Here is a 22399-nt window from a genome sequence, read left to right on the forward strand (position 1 = left end):
GCACAGGTGTTTGAACCCGTTGCAATCTTACTATTTATAAACAATCTAGTGAAAATTCTTTATAACAGAAAAGCTTGCGTTTCACTTTGTCTTGTTTTCACCTTGACATTCGAAATGATCGATGGAGAACCTCCGGGATTCATTGTTCTTGATATCAAAATTATCAAGCCAATATAGAATTCGTCCCCGATGCGTTCCTAATGATCTTATGCTTCCAGAAATTAAGGAAATTGCCACCGCGTGATTTTAAGTATCAATTTAAACCCATTGACATGTTTTTGGGGTTAATAAGTCATATTATAAGTTGTCGTATCAGTCATGTCTGAACAAATCTGCGACCGGGCTTCAATAATTTTGGTTTTCAATTTGGAATAAATTGGTTTTCTGCATGTGTATTACCTTTCTTTCTTTCTTCCCCTCTTTAGCTATTCCCCTTAGTATAAATACCCCCTTTTTCTTTTCTCTCTCTCTGTTGACATATACCTTATTGCCGTTAATTGCCCAGTCCTCTTTCTTCTTCCCCTCCCTTTCTTTTCTCTCAGTCACTCGGACTTTACTCTCTTTTTCTCAAGCCTCTCTATACCTCTCACAGCTCACACTCTCTCTTTCTATTTCATTTTCTCTTTTATTTTACAATACTAATAATAATCAAGCAAATCTTTACCAGGACTAACCCACTTGATGAAAAATACAATGGATTCTTTCTTAATTTTAATTGCCTGAAGCACACATTTTGTAAATCAGGGGGGGGGGGGTGTCATCTCCCCTTTGAGCATCCAAAATCTCTCAAATATTATCATCATATTGGGATCCTTATGACATTTGTTAAAGTTTTTTTATTTTTTTTATATTTTGGATTTGGAAATTCAAAATAATTCAAATAAAACACCACTTTGATACATTCTATACAAGCATAACAGTTACTTTATTGAAATTAGCACAAGGTATTAATCCGATTTGGTACAAAAGAAAAAGTACAATCTACATGTATTATATATTTGGTTTTGTTAGTAATTTGTATAGACTGTTATTAATGTCACACATAAATCACTGTTCTAAAACTAATAAATATATTTATAGGCATTTGATAATCATCACCAAGATTGGGGATTGGGATATAATTGTTTCCAAGAATCAAGTAAAAAAAAAAAAAAAAAAAAAAAGTAATAAACAAAATTATGTCTAACATGTTTTCATCATTCTTTTAGATTAAATGAATTAACCATCCAAATTTGAGAGAAAAAATTTGCAAGGAAAATCCCCCCCCCCCCCCGACCACAATTGTCCAGAATACCAATTTATCTTCAATACTGATTACATGTATTTGATAACATGTATTACTGGGCCAGTATTAGCATATGGTTAATAGCGGATGACATGTATACTACCACACAGTACATGTATTCTCTAATTCAAAGCAGTATTAAACAATGTGAATTAAAGCGCTTCCTATACAAGAACTAAGCTACAGGCAGTTGATGTAGAATCAACATTAAATATATCATAAATACTTGTTTTAAAGTCCACCCATATGGAGACGGAAGCACTATTCAATATACATATTCCTTTCTGCGACTGATTTCTCAATGAATGTTAATATTCTAGCCATCTTTTTCACCTCTATTCTCTAAACAGATTTTAACTCTTTTGTGAGACCAGAAAAATAGTTGTAGATCTCCAAATAAAGATGAACAAACAAACTGTATTTTTTTTTTTCTAGCTTGGAATGCATATAATAAACACATTTGGAAATAATATGAAAACAGATATTCTCAACTTCCCTTAAAAACACACACCAAACAGAAACTTATTGTTGCCAATTTTACAAATAAAAATCTAGCCTTAAATCAGCTTCCTCTACCCCTTCAGACCTTTTTCATGATCTTCAAAATTCTTTAGAAAAGAATACAATTACGGAGTGAAAAAAAAATGACGATTGACGTTTTTATAATTATTCTTTCATTGATACACCATCGACCTTCAGGTTTCAGCAATGGAATCATTTTATCATTTAGAATATAAAGTCTGTAATACAAGAGCATCTATCATATATTGTTAATTAACACCTGTTAAAAGGTAAGATCAATATAATTGGTTACACATTGTTTCAAAATATATGTGTTCATATATGTGTACTTTTATCATGAATCCTCAGAAAAGATTTCTGCCCCCATGTATTGTCTTTGTATAATGTGTAGTTTATCTTTGTATGCTGCATATTTTTAAGATGACTGGTGGCATATAAAATATAACCAGAATTGGATTTGTATCCCAAGAACTGTTGGATATCTAACTTTGTGTACGTAGGCAGCGAATTCGAGCAATTCTGTTCAGGCTGGCATGAAGACTCTTCAATGCCTGTGTTTATCAATAATTTTAGTTGTTTTACAGGCAGGACCTAAAGTACATGGATCTTTGACAGGTAACTAGGAACACATAAATATACCTTGATGAATATATGGAAAGATTTGCCTAGCGATAGTCAAAACATGTTGTTTCTTCCATTTTGTTATCGCATGATGAACAAACACATCTATAGGTACTATAAATATCATCTGTTTGATCCCAGAAGGACGTTAGCTCCTATAAGTTAACACAGAGTTAATGCCCTTATGGTTCTGAACAGACGGATACTTTGTTTCCAATGTCATGCCAATGGTGACACCTTTACTACAGGATAGATTGTCATCATATCAGTTTTGCAGATATGTCCTTGAAAGTGACAGAAGGTGTAGAGGCTTCCAGCAATGACTGAATTTTGTTGTGAAGTATGGGGGAATTGGAACACGTCTTGGGGTAAATCTCCATTTAGCGGCTGTACACCATCTTGACAAATTCTAAAACAAGAGAGAAAGAAGAAGAATTTATACATTAGAAAACAAGGTAATAGTCAGTCACATTGTGTCTTGCCCAACTCTGACCAAGTACATGAATGTTACCAAAGAGCATCCCTGACCCAAGTTTAGTTGCTCTTGAGGGTAAAATTTTATTTTTTTAAAACCTTAAATGATCTTTGACCTTAGGACATGACCTACAACAGCATTCGAACATGAGGCCCCCCTGAATACATCCCCGACCAAAGTTTGGTCACAATAAATGAATGGATAACTGAGCACTGAGCGCCAGGAGGGTCAAATCTGACTGACATGAGCGCTATACAAGAACCCACTATTATTATAAAAAAAAGCATGCCTCACTTGCATGTGCCCAACTTTTGGAAGAATGGAGTTGCTTTTATCATGTGCGAATGCATTCTTAGCAGCGCTCAAAATACACGGGGGCGGTGGGCGATTCGCCCCCGTGAGCTACAAAATCGCCCCCCCCCATCGGGTTGCTCACGGGGGTGATTGCAAAATTAAAATCGCCCCGGTGGAATTATAAAATAAAGATAATCTTTTCTGTTATAACTTTAACACAATATTGATTTCAATTTTCAAACCTTAAACCAATGAAATGGAACTAAGATTAGCATGCAAGATTTCTCGTTTTATGAGTAGGCCTATTATTACCAATTCAGCTCGCAGTGCAGTGCCGCCGTCAGCAGTGGTTATAGGCCTACTGCGCCGTTAGTAGCGGTGCGTGTGCACGCTGCCGCGCAATGTCTGCTGGAGCTGGAGGCGATCGGGCAAGGGCAGAAACATGGTCATGGCCTCCCACCCCGGCCCCCTTGAGCTGCCAAGTGAAAATGTGATATTAAAGCGGGGGGGGGGGGGGGGGGGGGGGGGGGTGGAGGGGGATTCTGGAGAGGAGGACTACTAATCTATTTAATTTTTTTCAGGGGGCGGGGGAAGTGAAGCGCCGTTTTAGCATGACTTTCTTTTTAACTCTTACTTTCACCTATCTCAGATAACCCTAAGTTTTTGGTTGCTGCTTTATATGTAGTTGATAATGCATGATTAAAATAAAGAGAGAGAGAGAGAACCACCATCATTTTGCAATGGTTCAGGGTTCGTGTAATGTACATTTGAAACCATTTCTAAGCGTCTCAACCCTAAAAAAATAGCAAAACTATTTTTGAGGAAAAGCAATATAATAAAGAATAATAGCTTTATATTGGATCATACTAATACTGATACGGGCTAAAGACAATGTGGTATTTGTATAGAGGTATTCCAAAATGACATTCTGATAATCAACATTTGTTCTGGTATCATACGTATATACGCATAATACAACTGATCTTTTTTTTTGAGGAGTATCATAGGTACCAATTCAATGGATATTTGTATAAAAAAGAGCCCCCGTCAGTTATAAAAGAGCCCCCGTGAGAAGGCTCACGGGGGCTCTTTTTTCGGGGGAAGAGCCCCCGTGGACAAAAAATTAATTTGAGCTCTGATTCTTAGAATGGAGACTGCTCAAATTAATCCTACGTTGACTATCAATTTCATTCAAAACTTGGGCAAAGGCAAATTTGACATGAATCAGGAAAATTTTTACTTTGCAGCTCCCTGGGGCCAGATTTTAGGTGTCAAATCAAAGAAAACATTACAGGCTTCATTGTGAGTTTCTTTGATTTAATCTTTTTGTACTGATTACAAAAATATTCAAAGGTGACTCTTGGCTACTTCATCTATGTACAAGTATCTATAAATACAAATTATTTTTTTATCGCATTTCCTATCATTAAAAGAATGAAATAAACAAATAAAAAATACGATTGAGGAGTTGAGGATCATAATACTGACCTTCGTAGTTGACTTGACCTTGAGCATCCTCACATCCACCACACCAAACTGTCAACCTCCTCATCGGTCATCTTCTCACCTGTTATTACAAAGAGATGAAGTAGAGAATTAAAGATTTAATGACTTCTTTATTCCCCACCCACATAGATATTTCTCGCATGCAAAATATTTTCAATGTACATTAGTATATTGACACAAGTTTTTTTCTTCTCATTTGGCCGATATTCATTCAAAAGCCTGACATCTTTGCATCATTGGATATATGATCCATCTGTTTATCTTGACACTCGGTATAGTCTGTAACAAATTGGGTCCAAAAAAATGTGTGTAAATTCTTACTCTTTATTCTTGTTTTGACATTTTATACATTGTCATAAATTCATAGTTCACATAATATTTTACACAGCGAATTGGAGCGTTCAACAGGCAGTGTGGTATACATAGTCCTACAATCTATATTTGCTCACAGACTACCAAGCAAAATTACACAGAGTTAATGCCCTCCTGGTTCCAATTTGAGCAATCCTTGTGTAAATATTATTTAACCCATTGACTACTGAATTATCAAAGTCTCATAGGGTTACACAGGGACCACCCGGTTCCAGTAAGCAAAGGGTTAAGCCTGTGCATAACTAAACAATCCCTGTTTAGTATCAAAAGAAAAAAAGACACCACCACCACCACTAAATCTCGGTATCACCCTAACTTGTGTTTGCAGAAGGTGCTGTAGTAATCTTCAACAACAACTTGTGAAATGGCAATTCCAATGATGTTGTTGATTCCTTAATACCTTAAACCGAATGCTCTGTTTATGAGCACGATTCTCCAAATAGTTTGATATGCATCACATCTCACACAGGCTCATCAACTAGAACTGGTTTACCTTGGTCCAAACTTTTGTTAAGATGTGGCCTCTTTGCTTTCCTGGTTATAGGAAGGAAGAAGCAATTCTGCTGGTTTCAGTATGCATCAATTCAAGTTTTTACACACAATGTATCACCCTTGTCGGTAACATTGTTGGGGAGAATTTATCCTTGACATTTTTTGTTTTGAAGAGTAAAAACCATCACACTTGATATTCAACCGAGTGAAAAATGGACCCTATATTTATACAATCAAACATTTCTTAGAGGTCACCTCTCTACAACGGCCACCATCGATAGTGGCCATGTATTTTGTCTCCTATGAGAAATAAATGTGCATTCATTGCATTTTAAAACCTGTCTACAAAGGCCACCTGTCTACTACATTTTCTGTTCCCTTGGGTGACCTTAATAAACAGGTTTGACTGTATATGAAGACCAAGTGAGGTAGAGAATCTTAGGGTGTTTTCACAAAGATCATAAGTTGAACTTATCTCTAAGTTGGACTTAACAATTATGAAAAGCCATTAGCATCCTTGAAAATATTTTGTAAAGTTATTTTAAAAGGCATAAAATGTTGATTCAAATCATTCATATTTTCTATCACCATGGGAGATTTCATGTTCTTGATGTGGGATTTATGAAAAATCTAAAATACTTGAATTTTTGAATTTGAATAAATTTCAAAATAAGGCTACAAATGGCTCTCGATAATATTTAAGTCCAACTTAGAGTTAAGTTTGACTCGAATCTTTGTGAAACACCCCCCCCCCCAGGTTTCACAGAAGAGTGCTGTTTCTCTCTCTTACCCAGGTTGGTGAGCACATGTCGGAGCTCAGCTAAGTTGATGGAGCCATTACCCTCCTGGTCAAATACCCTCAGACCCTCAATGAATTCATCCTGGGTGCCCTGTTCCTTCTTCTTCATAGTTGCTGTCATGATTGGTAAGAACTCCTCAAATGGCACCCTGTGTCCTGTAATACAATGATAGAAAAGACTTGTTATTACGCTACCTCTTTAGTGAACAGTAGGGATGTGGTGTAGTTCCTTTGAGTGATAAGCTTATAATACAAATGAAAACTCACATCTTTCATTAGCCAGGTTTTTGAAACACAAGTACATGTACATGTACATAATACTACATACGTACATTTACATTTATATGCTGCAGATTAAAGTATAAAACCTACTAATACGGTAATTCAATTTGCAATATCTACAGATACATATACAGGAAATAAATATGTGTGCTGTGTAAATCATAATATCATCATCATCATCCACATAATAATATCATCAAATAATGAGTTGCTGTTCTTAAATGTCCTAAAGTCCAAAATATATGTATATTAACAAAAATATACGCAAATCATTAACCAAGTCAAAATGTGAAAATATCATAAAATTCTGAGGACAGCTCATTAGTATACAAATAATACACATCAGTGAGGGCATTAGTAAGAATTACCCACACAAGGTACCTTTGGAACAGTCTAACACGCCTGAGGCAATAGCCGAGGGCGCTTGGACTGTTTTGAAGGTACATGTACCAAGTGTGGGTCATTTTACTAATGCCCGAACAAAATGATGTCTATTATTTGTTTTATAAGATTATGTTTTATTTGTTTTTATAAAATGATGATTTTGATAATGACCGGTCATTCCCATTGGATAATGACTGGTCATTACCCAAATTATGCGCAATTACATGTTAGGCAAAATAAATGCCTGGTCACGTGTACGCTTTCAACCAATCATTTGATTAGGATCCACGTCATCATCTTATAATAAGTAATGACGTGCTGGAGGTCACATAAACATTAAGCATTCTTTACAAGCATGGACTACTAACCTGCAAACTGATATATCACTTACCAGAATCAAAATCTTGAAGAAGTTTCCTGACTTCAGCCTGAGTTGGATTACCCCCGTTGGCTCTCATGACATCTCCGAGTTGCTCTGTATCAATCTTTCCATCTCCCCTCTTGTCAAAGAGACTAAAGCACTCCTGCATTTCTGTTATCAGGGATCAAGGAGAGAAAATATAAATGTCATGTGCTCTACCGGTACAGTATGTACATCCAAGATGGATGCAATGTGTTGAAATGTAATTATGGGTACAATAAGCAATTATACAGGACCAGTTCAATTCACAACATTGACCAACATGTAGAAACAAAATCAAAACAAAAAAACCACTAGGTACAGGTGTATATGCAAATGTTTAAATGAAATCAAAGACATACACAGTGTCCCAAAGAAGTAAGCAGTGCGATACAGAGAATTTCCACAAAACAATATATTCTCATGTAATGAAGAGTATCATATGTAGTGTATATACATGTAGTCTTGCCCAGTTGAAAAGAATATCACAACAAGTTCTTGAGTTGCTGCAGTTTTTTGGAAGGTATTTCTATCACAAATACACCAGCTGCAATTCATTCCAGTTGGCTTTAGGCTATACATGTACTGCATATATCGTTTGGAAACAAATAATTAGGTTATACATGAAGTACATGTAATTCAATTCATGAATAATTGTTGAGAAACACATCTGGGTCCCTCCATGATAATCAGCAGTGGCCGGCGCTGTGGCACCAGTGGAGGCACCACTGCACCAGACTGTTCAGGACAAATGCACAAGTCAGTGAATTTGTAGTGGTTTCAATGATTATTCATTATCATGTTATGGGTCAACAACATTTCTTTTTGGGGTAGTTTTATTTATTTATTTCTTTATTATTATTTTTTTCTTCCTATTTTTTCATTGTGGGGGGGGGGGGGGGGGGGGGGGGTTACCTGTAACTTTTAAGACTGTACAAATCTGTCTCAATTAAAACTTAAATTCAAATAGAAGAAACTATAGAACAATCTTTTGAGCTCACAAGCATCTAAACTATAGTACATGTAGTAACTAATATTTTGAGATTGCAATATGACCAGGAAGTCTAAGTACCAGCAAATCCTTTGACTTCCAATGTATCGTTTCCCGACTTGACTGACATGTTTTTTAGTATCCACTATCCACTGATATCGACCATAAATCTCCAGCGTACACACAGACACTTATTTTACACCGTTTCATTTCCTTATCACAAAATGTACCTGTCCTTGGTTTTCTATGTTTTGTTGTTTTGGGCTGTTTGTTTGTTTTAAGAAAAATTGAAACCGAAAAATTCACTTCTGCTACCCAGTACCCACATTCATTATTTTTTCTAGAGTGGGAATCTCAAGTTTCTTGATTCCCCCCCCCCCCATTTTCACTTCTACTTCAAAGGACAGAGATTAAAAATAAAATCTCTATGACAGGATTCCATGCATGTTCCTCAGCAAGATTCTCTCCTTTTCGACTGAATGATTGAGAGTAACCTGATCACCTGATATCACACAGCAGGATATCACCTAAGGCCTGTCTCTGCTCCACAATCTCCTGACATTTCTACCTGATAAGATTTCATTTTTCTTTTACAAAGCACAAACAAGAAGGTGGACAACAATTGTTCTTACTTGACGGAGTGCTGACTATGGCTATTAGATTTAAAGTTGATTTGTTTGATTGAGCATAACTCAATTATTTACTTCAGCTACTTGTTAACCCAACAAATTGAGTTGCCCCAAAAGATGAGGCAAGCAGTTTTGTAGACCATCGTAACCAAGTCTATTCTGCTGCATATATGACCAGGGAGATAGAAGGGATCATTTCATCTTTATCCTGTTTTTTCATTATCATGTACAGCAATGTAATTTTACTATTGTTAAGGCATGTAAATTCACTTCTATGCCATTTTATAATGATTTGCTGTCACTGTGATACTTTTTAATGGAATGTGGAGAATAAACTTGAACTTGTAACTTGATCCCTGATGACATACCTCTAAGCATAGATCTGTGCTTGTCTCTTCTAGTGACTTATGGGTCTCACATAGTAACATTGGCAACAAAAGCACATACATGTAGGTGAATCTTAGAAACCAAATACTCAATGAATTTTTAAAATGTATTATCAAGTTATTATAAAATAGTGACTGGATTGGCTTTTAAGATACTAATAGATAGACCCACATAGTTTGACAAAATGAAAAAAAAAAACAAGAAATTATTTAATCAAAACAGGAAGAGACAGGAGAAAACTCGATCATTTACAAACAATTACTCTTGTATTCAGTATTGTACTTATAATAAGACTTCTCATGGTCCTACATGTACATTTCATTATCTTTTATTTAACAACAAAAAATATTGTGTGAAATAATAAACAACTTGGATACTTCTAGTCTTCTAAGTTCTACCCTTGGATTACAAGAAACACCATGATTCACAAGCACAACAAAAAGGCAATAAAAAGGTGTTTTTTTAAATACACTGTACCTTAGTGTCCAATTATTTAAATTAATAGCAGATGAATTTGAATTTCTTAAAAGAAGCCTAGGATTACTTGCTTGCTGAAATAAGCAAGCATAACATAAACTATAAATTCAGATTTTTTTTTTTCTTCGATAGACAATATTTGTTTAAATCATCATGAAAATTACTGAATCTATCTTTACTTATTCCTAATCTTGACAAGATATGCAGCATATTCAACGCAATAGATTTGGGGATAAACATACATGTATGAAGTTTACATTTATCAGTTCTTGGATTTATGATCCGATAAACCTTGTCAAGAAAGCTTGACAAGAAAAACAACAGTCTTGATATATAAACATTTCTTTCAAATGCAAAATCAAATGACCAGATTCCAAAGGCCAGGGTACAGGTTGAGTCCACCATGGGAGATGTGAGTTGGTCAGTCAGTAGGTTAATTTTTCCTACAAACTGATTCAGACAAGCCCCAGTTCAAAACTGAGTTACATCTTTCGGATGGTGATGTTAAAGGTCGGTTGCGAGATGCAATTAATCATCTATCTGATTTAAATTTGATACATGTCTGCAAAAGCCCAATGCCATAGTACAGACATAGACAAACACAAAGACATTTAAGATTTATAAATCAACTGATTTGATTCACATGATATAACAAGTAAATAAAATTGTAAAATAAAAAAATGTCCAAACAATCCAGCATAATAATGATTTTACATGTATGCTAAAATATGCAAAGGCAAACAAAAAGCAAACACAGAGAAAAGACAAACTAACAAGCAAAACCAAAAAACACTGGCCAAATGAATGATCCTGCCAGTGTCCTCTTCACAACTTTCCTGACTTTTCTGGCTTCACTTTACTCTTCTTTAGCCTTTAGTTTATTACTCTCACTTCTGACAATGAAGAAGTAGACTCTAAACTATCTCATACAGTGTAATTCATCCAACACATATGAGATAATTAATCAACAATAGTGAGGTTTTAATGGTCTTTCAGACGCAGTGCAGTGGATATTTTCAAAACCGGAAGTAAAAGCTCTTTGTATTGTACACAGCAATGAGTCTGATTCTGAGTCAAGATTTTTCTAGATCAATTTGTTCACTAAGCTAAGTATTGGCTTTATTGCACTGGAAATATTTCGTATTTCAATAAACAAAAATAGGCAATTACATATCAGAATCACTTTTTTCTAAACAATATCACAATATGTGGGTCTAGAATGGGTCATGCCATGGCATATCCAGTCTCCTTCGCCACTGAAATCTTTCAGATTGAATTTTTGTTTGTTCGACAGGGATGCCGTGCCCTTTGCAAGCCAACGTTACACACTTCAAATTCACGCTGGCCCAGCCCATCGCTTGCGGCCTTGTGTCAATGGTTTGGAATGTGGATAAATGACGGAAAAAAAGAACAAGAAAATCACTTACCCGAAAGTTGATCCTCAGTGACAGACTGAAATATGAAAAGAAAATAATATTTACATTACTTACAGTCAAAATTTACAAACGATCATTGGAAAAATATAGTAAATTTTGATGTTTTCTCACCATGATTGCGGTAGTTTTATACTTTATTGTCAGTCGAAAATACGCCCAGCTGGTACAGTAGGTAGTATAGATGTGCTAGATATATATATAATCGGCCACTCTGATACGTGCACACCTAGAACGTACTTCGCGCGCTCCATCTTGCGCTAAATCTATGCAATTGTGATTGCCAGAAAAGAAAAAGAAGAAGAAGCACTACAAATATTTATGTTTAAATTTGTTTGCTCAGCGTAGCGAAACGAACTAAGAGTGACTTTTAAAAAAAAATGGATGAAATATAAGGATGTTGATTTGTTTTTGTTATATATGCTGTATACAGGGGCGTACGCAGGGGGGGGGGGGGTTTGGGGTTCAAACCCCCCCCCCTTTGGTATTTTTATGTATGTAAACCCCCCCCCCTAAAAAAAACCTAAAACCCCCCCCCCTTTGTTTTGTTTTTGTTTTTATTATTTAAAAAAAAAAAAAAAAAAAAAAAAAAAAAAATTATACCCACGGCTAACCTAAATAAGGTGACCTTACCCCCCCCCCCCCCCCAACGACAAAAATGTCAAATTATGAAATTTCGAGACCAAAAAAAAAAAAAATGTGTCCGCTTACCCCCCCCCCCCCCCCCCCCCCCCCCCCCCCCCCCCCCCCCCCCCCCCACTGAGCTACTTTTCGGCTGGCTGAGTCGTTGCGATTTTTTTTGACCTCCAAAAAAAAAAAAAAAAAGTGTCCGCTTACCCCCCCCCCCCCCCCCCCCCCCCCCCCCCCCCCCCCCCCCCCCCCCCCCCCCCACTGAGCGACTTTTCGGCCGGCGCGATTTTCAAATTTTCGGGAGCAAAATATTTTAAAACCCCCCCCCTTGAAAAAATCCTGCGTACGCCCCTGGCTGTATATCAAGTGAGATATCGACTTAGGGTGAAGTACACCGTACCACCAACGCCCCCCCCCCCCATCGATCTCTACCATGGTTCAATCCAAATTTATTTATTTAGACCATCTTTGTATAAAACAAAATAATAGTTAAAAAACATGCAATTTCATACCAGGCTATAAAGCTTCCGTATAATGTGTTTTTCTCTGGGGGGCAATTTTTCATTTATTTCAAGGGGGGAAGGCAATTATAACGATGACGTATAATGCACAGGGCTTTTAAATAGACATTCATAGAATTGTTCGAGTATCATGCTGATATGTCTTTTATTTTTAAACTATGTATATAGAGTGCACTTTTTACATCAGGCGCTTACGCAGGGGGGAGGGGGGTTAACCCCCCCCTTCAATTCAATTTCAAGTTCAATTTATTCATGTTTCCAACAAAACATTACAAATCAATTATAAGCATTTAAAACAAATGTAAGAAATACATGTTGGAAACAGAGCGGTCCACTAAAAAACAATGCTTGTACAAGTGTGAACACCTCAACTTAGGAATAATGAGTAATTAAATTAACTAATCTGTAACTACAAGAGGAACTACAAAATCGGGGAAATAAAAAGGGGGATGCCAACAGAGATGAGAAAGGGACAAGGCAATGCTTTACACGACAAAGATAGAAGAACACGGTCATAATACAAAGAGTAGACAATGACAACAAGAAGTGAGAGATCTGGGGTACAGAAAATAATACAAAATGATGAGTTGCATGTGGGGTTGAGAAGAAGAAGTTAAGGAAAGAGAAATGCGCGTTAGAAAGGAAATAAGCATGAGAAGACACAATATAATATATCAAATTAAATTTTTTGTTATGTGTGTGTTTTGGAGGACCCCCGCCCCCCCCCCCCCCCCCCCTCTTTCTTTTTTTCTTTTTTTTTAATTTTTTTTTTTTTTTAAATTATGCTAATGGGTGACCTAAAAAAAGGTGACCTTAACCCCCCCCCCCCCCCCCCCCCCACGGAACGAAATGTCGATCGGTCAAATTTTCAAATTTCGGGACCCCCCAAAAAAATGTGCTCTTACCCAGTAAAGACTTCCAGTAAAGAGAGTAACGTAAATGAATTAATGTGAGAATGGTTTAACATCTATAAAAGCTTTTATAGAAATTGGTTAATGTAGCGTTTTTCAACCTTTTTACATTCACGGCCCCCCTTTAAGTAGAAAAAAAGGGTCACCCCAATCCCAAATTTATTTATAGAAGATTCATTTTGCATCACTCTGACACTCGTCATGGGCAAATTTGTTTCTAAAGTAAAGAAAGATTTTTTTCTTTAAAGACACTTTTAATATGATAAAATTTTTACTTGATAATCAACACACTAGAAAAAAATGTAGAATTAATTAATGTGCGGGCACCTCGCTGCCGGAAACATAATAACAATACTCATTATTGTGCCGTCACCTCGATGCACAAATATGAATTATCCTGTATCTAAATATTGTGAGTGAGTGAAGCAAACGAGCATGGTAAAATGTAAGTTTTGAAAGAAAAGATAAAATATAAATTCAGGCATCTCGCTGTCATTTAGAAGGATATTTGGGCACCTCTTATCCAGGCACTTCGCTGCCTGAAACCATAATGTTTCTAAAGTTGCAAGTGAGCAAAGCAAGCGAGGAAGAAAGACACTTTATTATCTTTAAAATGCTATTTCCTCATGAAATTGTATGTACTCCAACGGTTAATAATTTTTGGTTTTCGAAAATCAATATTATTCCAAAATAATAACAATTTGTTTTATATTACTATAATAATCTCACTAAATAGAGTATACAAACAAACAAACATGAGTATAAACATTTACATTTACTCTAAGTTTGAAGACACTTTTTCCAATCTAGTTACAGAAATGAAGGAGAAAAAAAGAAAAAGAAGGTGAGGTATTCTTTAAAAATATCCTCTCACAAAATCTTTCTTCACAACTAATATTACCAAATCTTCTAATCACCACTGGGAGAAGACTATTGCCCGGTCTAAATTTTGTCATAATATTATTACTTCAAATATATTTCAAGGCCAAACTTTTTCTTAAAGATTCTATAATTCACAGAGGTGATAGATCATGGATGTTTTGATAGTGTTATACCAGCTCTGAATATATTGGTCATCCAATCTTTGCTCGATATTTGCTTTCAACCTAGAGGTGTTACACATAATTATGAGATGACCGCATACCATAAAAACCACAATCTCATTATAATAATTTTTCTTATACAGTTCAACCAGTCAGAGTGCTTCCCATCTTTCTTACTAGTAGACTATATTGTATATTGTCGCTGAGGGCGCTATATACTTTTAATATTTTTGTACCCTTGTACTGTCACCTTGAAGCTAAAATGGTTGCTACACATAAACAGCGATCAAATCTTCTTTCAAAGCACTCATTTTACTCGTTTATGATAGTGTCTAGTAGAAAACCTATACATGGAACGTATGGAAAAGTTGTGGTGCTCTAAAGAAATTATTAATGGATTAAAAGTTCGCTATTCAAGGAGCTCCGGAGATAAACAATTGGCGTCGGATCTATTCTAAATCGAGGAGATGCTGTTTGCGACGCCGTTGGATTCCCGTTATGAAGCTTTCAATATCCGTTGATTTTCACGAGCCAGGTAACAATGCAATTCTGAGGCGGAGCTGAGCTGAGCTGCAGCTGAAGCCTGAGCTGATTTAGTATGGCTTCATCTGTTTTCGACTGTAGGCGTTGATAAGATTCTTTAAGAATATAATTGTGTTCAATTCTGCTGTAGATTAAGATCTCAATGCTGATATTATTGTTTAAATCACTTTTGCAACTTAATCTAACAATTAGACCTAATTAAATATGCTTGTAACTTCTGACTTGGCTTGGTTTGCATGTTGTTATTTGTTAAATTAGTGTTACTTCTGTAGATCAATCTGCCAACTGCAGTTGCGTGACTATCAGTATCAGACTAGTATGGGTACTAAGTTAGAGTTAGAGGTGGGTGATCAATTAAAACATGAAGTCATGATAAAGTCTGATAAAAAATGAATTGGGTACCAAATGCTAAAATAATACTACACGCAAAGAAATAAATTAGAATTATTGTGAATTCTGGATACCGTAGTCCTACAACAAGTTGATTTAGAAATTTAGTAGAAGTAGGGTCTAATGTCATATGATCACCAGTGCAGTGGGAAGAGAAATTGTTTAACAATGTACAATGTAGACCTCCATGGTTTTACAATGGATTTCAGTATTTCATTTTGTCGGAACAGAATTTGAAGACTGATTTTATGGACTTGATTGATTCTAGATCTACAATGATGGTCACTTAAGGCTCATTCAGATATGAAGAGATGATAAACCATGGCAGGTTTTAATATAAATGTGTAAATGAATGGAAACTGCATGCACAACAAAGGTAATATTCTGCCTAGTGCCTACAGAGTATACTACTGTACCTTAAATTGAGTTCTATAAGATACAAAAGTAGATTGTATGAAGTGTACAGGTATAACACTTATTTTATCAAAAAAATAATAAGAAGAAGAAGAAAGATCTGTTTGTAAATTTTTTGTTGTTATTTTTTTTCTTCTCATTTTTAAGTCTTGCAGCCAATAAACTTGTCACATTCGATGCATGAGCTATACTGTAGGTTTTTAACCAATGTCAAATTCATAGGTCTATTTGATGAAATGTAGCATACCAGAAATAAGTATCAGTGAATCACAACCCTTTTTTTCTTCTTCGGGAGAGCGAGAGGAGACAGTTTTGTCGTCAGATTTTGTTTTTTGCTTGGCAACTTTTTTTCTTCTAATCATGTCTCTTTAAATAAAAATTTGCCTTAAAGTGTTTTGGCCACAGAATTCAGTTGCTCCTCCATAAAAAATAAATTGCATAATATTTTGATATAAGTTGTAGTAGCCAGTAGCCTTGATAAGGATTATGATTAAATTCATCTACAATTAAACCATTTTGTAATATCTCAAAATATATTACAATAAAGTTATCAAAATTTCAAATCATAACTAATAGATCACAAGTCTCAAGAATAGGCCCTACTGGAACTTTGAAATGGGGAATTTGTTTTGAACAGTTTATGAAGAAAACACCTGCATGGGAATGAATCCATTATTACTGTGGACCTGGAATTCAAATTCACTTGAATGAAACCCTCTCAATATTACATATGTGGTCTTAACATAATGAAATTTTTGTTTTTATCTCTTTGACTTTTAGAGGATGAGTGAGAGATGAAGGCCATTAAACACCATGTGCTCAAGACCTTCAGGGTCGGAGCTACCAATGGCAAGGATTATGAGTCTGATGGTGGTAAGTACATTTGTACATAAAGGTTATTTTTAGCAAAAGATAATTTGTTCACACTTACATTTTACAGACTCTTACTGTATGTGAATTTAGCTATGGGTTAGGAGCGTATTATGATAATTACATTTGTACATTTGATAGATTTTGAATCTGAAATTCCTAACTCAACAAGTTAACAACTTTATTTTTAATTAGAAAGTATAGCTGCCAAGTGTTATATATTTTGATTACTGAAAGATAAACTCCAGTTCTGGTAAAAAAAAGAAAATCAATTCTCACAGAATCAAACCAAAGTTACACTGAATGTTTAAGATTACAAATAAATGACATGTGCCTAACAATTTTGGAAGAAAATGTTTACTGGCTGAGTATTGAGCATAAAAAGACAGGGAAATCAAGGTAGTACTAGCCCCGACACCATGTGTGTTGTCCCATATATAGCTTTCTGTGTACAGTGCTTGTTACTTTACCAAAACTCTGCCAAATTTATTATGATTTTGATGACTCCAGAACCTTGCAGTGCACACCAATACTTACATGTACATGCTACATGATCAACTGTTTCTGATCCATTCCACACCTTTTCACAATGCAATCGCATTACCAGAACTCACCTTTATCTTTAATGATGATTTATGAAATACAAGGTCAATGCACTTTAGTTGCCATTGAATTGAATTTTCAGGTACCCAGTCCCTGCCCGTTTTTTCCTACTCGAATCCGGTTTCAGTAAAACCTGTTATGACTCGTGCCTTTTATGAGTGGCTTTGAACTAGTCGACCTTGTTAAAGTAAAGATGACAATCAAATACAATATCTGTTTGAGTAAAAGTATGTAGACATTGATTTAATGATAAAAACGCAAGTCAACAGAATAAATTGGGTCGCCCCCCTCTCTTTCTCTCTCCCTCCCTCTCTCTCTCTCCCTCCCTCTCTCCCTCCCTCTCTCCCCCTCTCTCCCTCTCTCTCTCTCCCTCCCTCAGTAACTAGTAAATTCTGTGTTTTCTAAATACTATATACCGATGTAATCTCAATATTTTCTCCTGAAATGTAGGTAAGACAAACTCTAGTTTGTCCCAATCAGATCTCAGTCTGAATGCAGAGGATATGAGCTTCAAATCAAACTCACCAAGAACAGTGGATACTGCATCTACTTCAGGTAAGAATTTAAAAGTTGATTTTGAGTTGAGAGTTTGTGGTTTCTCCCCATGGGGAATTATATATCGTTTAAAATGATTGTTACATGGAAAGAGGAAAAAAAGTGGTCGAACAAAGTCAATGAACCAAGAACATGTTTATCTGCAATGTACATGCACATGAAGTTGCCTGGCTGTCATCATGACAAGTTTCCACCACAGTTTTTATGTTTTTAAAATGAATAGACCATTTTCGTAATGTAACTAAAATTTGATGCGCAAATGTTTGTTTAGTGTCTTGATACAAGTTATTTAATTCACCTGTTATGAATAATTGTATTTCAATAGTAGTCAGAATGTGAATTGCATACATGTTGTAAGGTAGGACAAGCCATAATGTTTGTCCTACCTAGCAACAATTTAACATATGAAATTCACATTCTAAATATCGAAATACAATTATCTGTAACAAGTGAATGAGGTAACTTGTATCGAGGCACTAAACAAAGATTCATTCATTAAATTTGATTACATTACAAAAAATGGTCTATTTAAAAATAAGTCCAAATCATCAGTTTGACTGACTATTAGAAAGCACTACTAGTACTACAGTACATTTAAGTGCAGTGTACCAGAATTTACCTTCATTTGGATTTGCACAGTGTAAAGTACAGTGCAAACTGCAAAGCAGCGAAGTATGTTTCTGAATTCATGTCATTAGCTGGCATCAGGTACTTTTAGATATGTGGATGTAAACGGATGCTGAATGGGTGCATGTGCTTGATGTCAAAGGTCATGCTGATGATTGAAGGTGCTGTTATCATAGTGCCCAATGTGTTTGTACACCTATATGTAGCTCCTATTCAGTGGCATCAAAAGCCTTGTTCAGACGAGAGAAAATTGATCAAAATTACATGTTCATGTAGCATATAAACGTACAAAGACTCATCATATAGCAATAATAACATCATGGAGAGGCCAGTTGCTGTGACAGCTGGTCAGTCGTCATTGCATGTTCGAGATAAGATAAGCCCCGCCCAGTTACGCAGTTTTCATATGATACACAATCAGATTAGAATGGAACCCTGACCGTATCATTCGAAATGATGCTCAATGCCTCAAACAGACGTTTGGCTATACATGTATGACGTATCGTTATGCAACATTCATACTTGATGATATTATTTACATGTATTTTCTCCTATGACTGTATTGTTTTCATGTAGCCATGAAACAAATTTTGGTAGTATGAACAGGGGTGTTGGTAGTCATGGTATCTAGAATAAATGATAGAACTAGAGACGTTACACATCTACAGGTGTAATACCATCTCTATCATCAATATGAACTAACATGAATGAAGTCATGAAGAAGAAAACTGTTAAAAGAATTACAGCACACACTGCTTTAATATACAGTTTTGCCATGCAAAAAATAAATTTGAAAGATATTAATTTGATAACATTAACATTGTGAAGTAGAAATTTGGGTTTCTACAATATTCATTATTTAATTTCCTCACAAACTTTTACAAACTGCCTACACCCCACTTCCATACAGTAATATTTTTATTAAACATATGATCATTGCTCAGCTCACATATTTGTCATATTGTGTTTCTAAAGTTTAAGGGATATGGATGGTGAATTTCCTATGAAGTGAAACTTGATACTCTTAACGGTAGCTTTGATTTGGATTTGGGTCCGATTTAGACCTGACTTGAACAAGAAACATGGATCCATTGACCTTGACATGGTACACCCTTTCAAAAACAATCAAATGAAGTATGTGTGAGAAGTCAAGTATGGTAAGAGTGAGACAATTAAAGTAGACAGTTCAAGTCTGGTAGTATGTGAGAAATTTTATTTTATTTTGAATGTTTTCCCGATTTCAATTAACATTTTATTGTAGAGGTCAATCAGAACAATAATCAGATATTGCACAAGAGAAAACAATGAAATAAAAAAAATTGAGAAAAATGTACATAATACAACAATATTTGGCATAAAAATAAAAGCACATTAGCTACATACATTAAAACAAGGTCTCACATATAGATAACTATATTGCGATTATCTTCATCACCATGAAGCGGCACTTAACTGGAAGAAGAACTAAAACATAATTTTGGAAGTATCTGAGTTTTTGTTCCCCTTACCATCTCATATACATGTACCATAGCCATTTTCGTAATGTAACCAAATTTAATGCACACGTCCTTGTGATTTGTGAAGAGCTTCAAAACAAATTATTTCATTCACCTGTTACAAGTAATTGTATCTCAAGAGTCAGAATATGAATTGCCTGCCATATCTGTTGACAAACATTATTGCTTGCCCTACCTAACAACGCTACGTTTTTTGCTATACCGGTACTGTGAATTTCCTATACCTCTGACTGGACATACATGTACATCAAAGTGACCCTTCTGGGCTTTATGACCTTTTAATGGGTTAGCTAATGACTACTCACTCAACACTTTAATGGATTGATATCATCTAAGTGGGATCAAGAGGAAGTAAATACCTTGTAAATTCCTCGTAAATTCAGACAGATAAAGACCTGATAGTAGCTCCAAAATATGTCAAATACCTATACAGACATGTTATGTTTTGCATTCAATAGTGTTCATATGTACCCTAGTAACATTGCATTATGATTTGCATTTTGGGGGGTTATTTAACATAAATCAAGGGTGTTATAGATCTTATATCATTAGTTACACCATTCTTTTAAAATCAAAACTATTAGTATGCCAGCACATAGTCACAAAATGTTCTTTTGCCAATCATGCATTGTAGTTGAGAATGCAAAACAAAATTGTTTTATCTGAATTCTTTGAATAAGCAGCTACAGTACAACGCAATATAGAAATCCACCTACAATGTACAAGTATGTACATGTACATGTACACGAAATCAAAGCAGTAACTTTGGAAACAGAGACTATTACATTAACTCCATGACAGAAACTATAAAATGCCAAATAAAATATCAAAATGTCTGTATTCTTTTAAAAACCTTGTAGTATTCATTCACTACTTTACTTCATGGCATGTATACATCTTCATTTACATTGTACATGTAGTTAAAAGTTGAAAGTAAATTCTCAACTTGACATTTTGTCATCAATGACAGAATAAGTAGCATGGACTTGATACAGCTTTTTATCAAGGTCATAGTTGTATTCAAACAGGATTTGACAAGTCATTTGCTACCTAATCCCTGAACAATCAATCACAAATGGCTTAAATATTTCTAGTTCTTATGACATATCCTATAAAAAAATATGGGAATTTTTTTTAATTTTTTTATTTTTCTAATCTCTTTGAAATATGAAATATTTTGTTTTGGTGGGGATGTTATGGATATTCAATTTCAAGTGGAATTTTCCAGGGTCAATATTCATGTAGTATTATTACCAAAAGTACGCTATGTGCTGTATGCCAAGGTTTTTCATGAATTTTTCATGGACGTATCACTAAGTGCAGTACTTTGTGTAAAATAAAGAATCAATGCCTCTCCATGTAATAATAATAATATCGGATTTTTATATAGCGCACGTATCGACCTTGCAAAGTCCTCGAGGCGGTCCAACACTACCTGGCTATGCTAGGCTGCCGATTTCAACGCTCACAGCATTTAAAGGAATTCCTTCTTACCAATACCCATTTAACACCTGGGTGGAGAGTGGCAAATGTAGATCAATGTCTTGCCAAAGGACATTAGTGCCGCGGCGGGACTCGAACCCCGGACCTTGTGATCCCCGGACCTTGTGATCGACAGTCTGGCGACGTATTCACTCATCCACAACATACGTACAGTATGTGTAGATTTATTGTTGCTGGCCTACTCCTACAAGTATGGGTGCAAAACCAGAAGAAAAAAATCATGTGCATAAAACGATTGCGAAATTTGCAAGTGAGTCAGATTTGTGACAGTTTCATCCTGCAAAATCATATTGAATCACAAACTCATGTGTATGTTACACTAAATAACTCCAATTCACAAAAGTATCTTGTTGTAAAATAATGGCTCTTCCTAACCCCCCGTGAAAGTTTCTGGGTGTACAGTATGCAACACCTTGTATTAAATAGTAAATCATAGTCAATGTAATAAACAATCTGCATTCTTGCTAGTACCACTATCTTTAGTCTCTACCCCAGACTAACTTGAATATGTACTGGTATCTTTTAACATAGTGCTTCTGGCAGATTTCTAGTAGTGACACATTGAGGATACTTTGATATCAATTTTAGTGCAGGTTTCTTGGTCTCTGGTGTCAATTATTGGATAGAAAACCATATGGAGTGATAGAGAGGGCTCATGTGGCATGGCGGTTTATTTAGTCCTCTCATGATAACATTTGAACATTTGAGTTTTGTAAGTGGTCTCTAATATTTCAGTTGATGTGAAAGTTTCTTAGTTTGGTTAGGTAAAGAGGACTCCAAACTATTTTTTCTGTTGGGGGTCCAGATTTAATTTAGTCTGCGTGAGCCCTATGTAGAATTTTGAAATTTTGGGTGCTTGTGTGTCCCGGATGCCTGGGGTCCCGGGTGCCTGTGGGTCCCGGGTGTCCATGGGTCCTGGGTGC

The 22399-nt window shown here is 35.6% G+C and overlaps 1 protein-coding gene and 1 long non-coding RNA gene across 2 annotated transcripts; one reads left to right on the top strand and one right to left on the bottom strand.

The window, feature by feature from the left end:
• Window positions 1–906: 906 nt before the first annotated feature.
• On the bottom strand, window positions 907–11553 carry LOC580655 (calmodulin-like). Its single transcript, XM_780701.5, is given in 7 exon segments — window positions 907–2837; window positions 4686–4726; window positions 4728–4764; window positions 6358–6522; window positions 7424–7564; window positions 11344–11368; window positions 11464–11553. Coding segments are annotated over 7 exon segments (441 nt in total). The 5' UTR covers window positions 11467–11553; the 3' UTR covers window positions 907–2808.
• Window positions 11554–14667: 3114 nt separating this feature from the next.
• Window positions 14668–18113, top strand: LOC115929958. The gene is made up of 3 exons (XR_004066764.1): window positions 14668–14989; window positions 16582–16674; window positions 17725–18113. It is a non-coding gene; the product is annotated as an uncharacterized LOC115929958 (long non-coding RNA).
• Window positions 18114–22399: the final 4286 nt, after the last annotated feature.

This window comes from Strongylocentrotus purpuratus, unplaced genomic scaffold, assembly GCF_000002235.5.
Source record: "Strongylocentrotus purpuratus isolate Spur 01 unplaced genomic scaffold, Spur_5.0 spur5_scaffold_6, whole genome shotgun sequence".
NCBI lineage: Eukaryota > Metazoa > Echinodermata > Echinoidea > Camarodonta > Strongylocentrotidae > Strongylocentrotus > Strongylocentrotus purpuratus.